Source organism: Ostrinia furnacalis, unplaced genomic scaffold (assembly GCF_004193835.3).
Source record: "Ostrinia furnacalis isolate ACB-3 unplaced genomic scaffold, ASM419383v2 OfSCF0637, whole genome shotgun sequence".
Classification (NCBI taxonomy): domain Eukaryota; kingdom Metazoa; phylum Arthropoda; class Insecta; order Lepidoptera; family Crambidae; genus Ostrinia; species Ostrinia furnacalis.
The window spans coordinates 854-7,421 of NW_021130876.1; the positions used below are offsets into that span (position 1 = coordinate 854).

General features: G+C 46.8%; 1 protein-coding gene across 1 annotated transcript in view; it reads left to right on the top strand.

Moving 5' to 3' along the window:
• Nucleotides 1-3,329, top strand: part of LOC114366520 (caspase-like) — a gene marked incomplete at its 5' end in the record, with an annotated part of 3,845 nt that extends 516 nt beyond the window's left edge. The window contains 4 exons of the mRNA XM_028323413.1: nucleotides 1,071-1,225; nucleotides 2,301-2,420; nucleotides 2,609-2,872; nucleotides 3,125-3,329. Of these exons, the coding sequence (XP_028179214.1) occupies nucleotides 1,071-1,225; nucleotides 2,301-2,420; nucleotides 2,609-2,872; nucleotides 3,125-3,311 (726 nt within the window). The remainder of the gene's footprint in view (nucleotides 1-1,070; nucleotides 1,226-2,300; nucleotides 2,421-2,608; nucleotides 2,873-3,124) is intronic.
• Between the last annotated feature and the right edge of the window lie 3,239 nt (nucleotides 3,330-6,568).

Sequence of the window (6,568 nt, forward strand, 5' to 3'; positions counted from 1 at the left end):
CCCCCCCCCCCCCCCCCCCCGTCATAAGTCCTAAGGCACCCCCTGGATTTTGGGGTTACCGATGTAGTGGGGGACCTACCGATTCGAAGATTGAAAGACAATCGCACCCCCCCGTATCATGATATAGACCGCATTTGCCATGCAGATGTGCAACAGAGTACCAATCTGCGTGACTTGTGTCACCCCCTGATGCTTGGCACCCGGGGCGGACCGCCCCCACCGCCCCCCCCTTACGCCGCTACTGAGGCCCTCTGATACGCACGGGACGAACGCGGAGGTGTACGAGGGAGAGTCACATTCCGGTCCGTCCGGTTCCGTCACGAGGTGCGCAGTTAACTCGACCGGGTTGTAGTTAGGTACTCTTACTAAATATCTGTTTACTAGCTTTCCGCCCGCGGCTTCGTGCGCGTGTACTACACTATCTACGTATTTTACGGAACCCTATTTTTTTCCAAAATAAAGTTTAGCCTATGTTACTCGTGGATAATGTAGCTTTCGAATGGTGAAAGAATTTTTAAAAACGGTTCAGTAGTTTTTGAGCCTATTCATTACAACCAAACAAACAAACAAATTTTCCTCTTTTATTAATTAGTGTAGATGAGTAACTAGCGGCCGCCCGCGACTTCGTAAATAAATCCTTTCTTAGCGGATGCCTACGTCATGACATCTACCTGCATGCCAAAAGCCCGATTCGTCTAGTGGTTTGGGCTGTGCATTGATAGATCACTATGTCAGTCAGTCAGTCAGTCACCTTTGAGTTATACATATTTAGATTCTATAATGTTAACTGTGTAACTTGTATTTTGAGGTGGCAGCATACCTACGCAATTCTATTCTATATCAGCTGATGCCAACCGCCAAAAATTTAAGCTTGTGTAGCGAGTGCGCTAGCAATAGGTACCTACCTATTGCTCACCATACAAAAACTGTTACGAAATACAAGAATCGGAACGTAACAATTAGTAAGGATCTTTGTTGTTAATATGATTAAATGTTAATAACAAAATTAACAAAGGTTTAATAATTATTTAATTAGGAATTAATTAGGAATTTAATCCGCCATTTTGCAGGCCTGCCGGGGCTATGGAAGTATGCAGGGTACCACTGTCCGCAGAGCCCAGGGTCAAATCATGAAGGACTTGGATGAGGAGGAGCCCTACACGTTGCCAGTGGAATCTGACATGCTGGTACTCCACAGCTCTTACATTGGGAAACCTTCTGTCAGGTAAGTTCGTTTCAGCCGAATGACGTCTACTGCAAAGCCCCCCAAAGGATCCATAACGACCAGCAGTGGCGGCGTAGCATGGGTTGGCACCCGGAGCGATCACCCTCCCCCCCCCCAAGTCCTAAGGCACCCCCTGGTACCCCCCAGGATTTTGGGGTTACCTACCGATTCGAAGATTGAAAGTCAATCGTATCATGACATAGACCGCAGATTTTCCGTGCAGATGTGTCAGTGAGTACTAATCTGNACCCCCCAGGATTTTGGGGTTACCTACCGATTCGAAGATTGAAAGTCAATCGTATCATGACATAGACCGCAGATTTTCCGTGCAGATGTGTCAGTGAGTACTAATCTGCGTGACTTGTGTCACCCCCCTTGGCACCCGGGGCGGACTGCCCCCACCGCCACCCCCTTACGCCGCTACTGACGACCGGTCCTGCACTGCCCGTATCCAGGTACTCTCTGCAACCTTCACCAGATCTTCGGTCCACCTAGTAGGCCTGCCCACGCTACGTCTTCCGGCCCGTGGTTGCCACTCGAGAACTTTTCTGCCCCAGTGAATTTTAGATCAGAAAAATGAAGCGCACCTCCTCTGAACTGAAAATACCTATCCGAACTTAATTCTTAGAATTATGAAACATTACCGCCTCTGTGGTCTAGTTATTATTATTCCGTGTAAGACCATCTGCTTCAGACGCAGAGGCCCCGGACTCGATTCCCAGTGGGGGCAGATTTTTCTGTTCTGATGATGATGATTCTGTTTGGTTTGGTTGGTGGTAGGGCTTGTTCGAAGTCCACTTGACTAGCAACCACCATCTTACCTAAGTCTGTCGCCATAACAACAATGTTAACAGCATTGTTGTGTTCCGGCAGTTAGAGGTAAGATAGCCAGTTCCTCCGTGGTTGAGGATTCCGGGTGAAGCTCACTTCCACCTTCGGCCTGATCATCACTTACCATCAGGTGAGATACAGGCCAAGAGCTTCCTCGTTGTGGATAAAAAAAATGAAACATTGTTTTAAATATTTTATAAAAGGTTTTTTTATTATTGTAAAATATTGTCAAATGCAATTGCAGGGACGAACTCGAAGGGTCCTGGTTCATCCAATCTCTGTGTAAGAAAATCAATGAGCTGGCCTCAACTCACGATCTCGAGTCCATCATGACCGAAGTCAGGAGAGAGGTGGCAATAGACAGGTAAAGTACGCGACAAAATTGACAAATATTGTTAAAAAAATTAAATTAAAAAATATAAAAATCCCCTACACAAAAAAAAACTCTAAAAAGTAACAAATAATAATGGCGCTATAATGTCGCGTCGGGGTACCGCTTATGTAAGTCAGACCCTTTATTCAGATTTTTCAGCTCAATAAAATGTTTAACAGAGTCCATGAAGAGCTAAACAGGCGCACTGATGAAATGGATGTCATCAAACAAATGCCAGTGGCGACTTCCACGTTGATAAGGAAACTTTATTTGAAGAACCCTGTAGGGGATTCCCCTGGGCCTTCTTCAACTTTAACTACGGACTCTGACCAGCCTCCAAGGCCCTTTCTGGACAATTCCATACCAAACACGCCCTTGCTAGTGCAGTTTGGGCCATGCTCCTGCTTCTTAGAGCATTTCAATTATATCATCGATTGTTTAAGGTTAGTAACTATTCGGTATAGTCTAGTCTAGTATAGTATAGTCGGCCGTTTGGTGTAGTGGTTCAGAACGGACTACTATGCCGAGAGGTCCCGGGTTCGATTCCCGGCCGGGCAGAAATTGAAATGATGAATTTTAATTTCTGTGACGGGTCTGGGTGTTTTCTATATATAATATGTATGTATTTACAAAAAAAAAGTATATAAGTATGTTTATCCTTATTGCTGTGTTTAAAATACAAAATGTATTTCCAGACATTTCCTGAATGACAACCCTGATGACGTATTGGCACAATCTTTTCTGGAAATGGCAGACACCTTCGAGGATAGTGCAAACTTCAACAGTTCGAAAGAGAAGCTAGCGAAAGCGGTCTGTGCTTACTTAAAAAGTCAAGTTAACATCATTCCTTATTTTAAGTTTTTGTACTTCTATAAGCATTAAACTACAGTTTGAAAATTCCTATTTTTTTATTTTGAACTAGGGTTTAAAATTGTATCTACAGATCGTTTCATCCACGAAGACGCACCCCACCAAATTTTGGTCGAGGGAAGCGCGGGGCGCGTGGAGTTTGATCCGAGAGCAATCCGAGCGTCATTATTGTAGTGTGCGTGTGCACTCATGGATGATTTAGTGTGTACTGATAATACTCAAATATTAGGGGAAGAATGGGACGCGTCTTCGTGGATAAAACCAGAGTAAATACAAATGAGTAGGTCATCTTCATAGAAACACACCGAGTGCGGTTTGTATGTGAGCGCGCCAATACGTATGCGGCGCGCACGCACACACTGACACAATTTAGCGTGGATTAGCGGGGTGTTGCGCCCAGTATTATTCTACTAGACTGTAATTCTACTAACGTTATACCATTAAATCTGATTTTTAGGGTTCCGTAGCCAAATGGCAAAAAACGGAACCCTTATAGATTCGTCATGTCTGTCTGTCCGTCCGTTCGTCTGTCCGTCCGTATGTCACAGCCATTTTTTTCCGAAACTATAAGAGCTATACTGTTGAAACTTGGTAAGTAGATGTATTCTGTGAACTTCATTAAGATTTTGATGCAAAAATAAAAAAATATTAATAAATATTGGGGGCTCCCCATACTTAGAACTGAAACTCAAAAATTTTTTTTTCATCAAACACATAGTACGTGTGGGGTATCTATGGATAGGTCTTCAAAAATGATATATTCTAAAATATTTTTTTTCTAAACCGAATAGTTTGCGTGACAGACGCTTCCAAAGTGGAAAAAAGATGGCCCTCTAACTTCTAAAATAAGAAAATGAAAAATGTCAAAAAAACATATGATGTACTACATTACTATAGTAGCGGCCGCTAGTTTTTTTGATAAAATAGTAACTACGTAAGTTACGCAAACCAACAGTTGGTTATAGTTAATTGTTACTGCCACATTTAAACCGTTTATCATTGAACATTTGATGATTTATTTTATGACAACAAGGTTTAAAATTCCGTTTACTTGCCCTTCATTAAAATATATGGTTTCCAAAGACATTTATTTAGGGAACTGATTTTAAAACTATCTACGTAACGATCATAGAAGTAACTAACGAAGAAACTATTGAGTTTCTTGCGCTGCTTCTTCTCAGCACTGGTCCATTTACTGTCCCGAAGCAGTGGTAGGGTTGATACTGGGATGTGTAAAGGTACCTACTTTTTAAAAGCCTATTTATAAAAATAAATGAGTTTAATGAATTTTTTTTTGTGTTTTACTGAATACTCTTTATCAACGAGGAAGCCTTTTTCTGAAGAAAAATATGTATGAAACTAGCTTTTGCCCGCGGCTTCACCCGAAATTTAGTTTGTCACATAAAATATCGTCATAAATTATAGCCTATAATATGTTAAGTATTTTGGGTTATAAACAATAATAATACACAGATAATACTGTAAAGTTTCGTCAAAATCCTTTCAGCAGTTTTTGCGTGAAAGATTAACAAACATCCATACAAACTTTCGCATAGTGTTTTGTTGACGTTCAAGTTTTGTTACGTGAATAAGTCTACAGATCCGCATGCGTCTCAAAATCAGCATCACAGAAAAAAGGCAATGTAATAGCAATGTTTCAGACAGCTTTTCTGATTGTGTCTACCACACAAAAATGTAGCCACCTCAGATCATAGATGATCTGAGGTAGCCACCCAATTAGCAACACTAATTAATGCAGGTTAGCCAGGGCCGGATTAACCATCTCGGGGCCCCTAGGCACAGCTCGCTTCGGGCCCCTCTTTACCGTCACCACTGCCGGGGGACAAGGTGGTGTGTGGGACTCCCGGCGCCCTAAGGCCGCAGCCTCGAACTTAGCGGGCAGCGGGGCGGGAGCGGCGGCGGCGCTGGAGCGGGGCGGGCAACGCAGACCCGTTCTCGAAACAAGCGGGCAGCTCGCGCGGCGCTTTAGCGGCGAAGTGTTGTGTTCGGGGTTGTGTTGTCGAGATATTTGTTTTTATTCGCAAACGAAATAGGTATCTGAACAACGGCGACAATTTTATTTCGATTCAAATTTATTCCTAACGCTCGATTTATTGTGGGCAAAAGAAGGAGTGCGCTGCCCGCTCGTTGCCCGCTCCCTCGCCGCTGCCCGCTCGTTGCCCGCTGCCGCCCCGCTGCCGCGCCGCTGTTTTCGAGAACCGGTCTATTTGATTTTACGCATAAGATCCAGCCGCTCCCGCGCCGCCGCCGCCGCCGCCCCGCTGCCCGCTAAGTTCGAGGCTGAGGCCTAATAGGGTGCTGCTCCGTCCTGAAAAGGACGAGGTATACCCACTAAAACCTCCGCGGCGTTCCGTCATCGCCCAAGTGGGGGTGTCGCGAGTATCCGGCCGTAGCCTTAGACTTCCGCGACACCACCGGCGACAGCTCGCCTACACGGCGGACCCTACACGCCCCCCTTGAGGGAGTCCGACGGGAATGGCCCGAAACGCCAAGCCGTTCCCGTCAGACGAAGGTGACAAGGGTGCCCCCGCACCCCCGGCCTGCTGGCCGCCACCTGGGGGCAGAGTAGAACGGTCGTACAACCGCCTTCTCCAACCCTTCTCCGCCTGCGGAGCGATGACGCGAGAGGATCGTTCTCCCGCTCGCGCTCCGCTGCCTCCTTCTGAAGGATGACCTCTTCGCGAAAGAATTCGACCGCCATCCAGCATCCTTCACTTCCCAGCATGGCGTTGACCAGGCTCGGAAGCGAAAGATCCCGGCCCACGACCGCAGTGAGGACACGGCGCTGCTCCTCACAGCCTGTGCAGACCGCGAGGGTGTGCTGCACCGTGTCATCCGCCGCGCCGCATTTGTGGCACAGCGGAGATTGCAGCCATGCCCGGAAACCTGCGCCAAACGGAACGTGAGGAACCCGTGCGGCCGTTCCAACCATTAGTCCAGAACAGGACCAATGGCGTCCAGAGTGCGGCGGCCAAACTGCGCACGAGTCATGTCTTCCTTCCAGCGGTCGATCATGATCTCGCGCGCTTCCAGCCTGACGGCGCCGCGCCGCTCCGGGGACGGGCGCTTTCCACGCGCCTTCTGGTCTGCCATCCAGTGATAGTTGACAGACAAGACGCCAGGTGTGGTAGGTCCTTGCGACTTTCTGCGTTGGGGCCTGCGCCTCCTTCCGCCCAGATTGGGGCGCCATACAGCGCCATGCTCCTCAGAACGCCGGCATAAAGTCGACGACACCTCGTTTGTGGCCC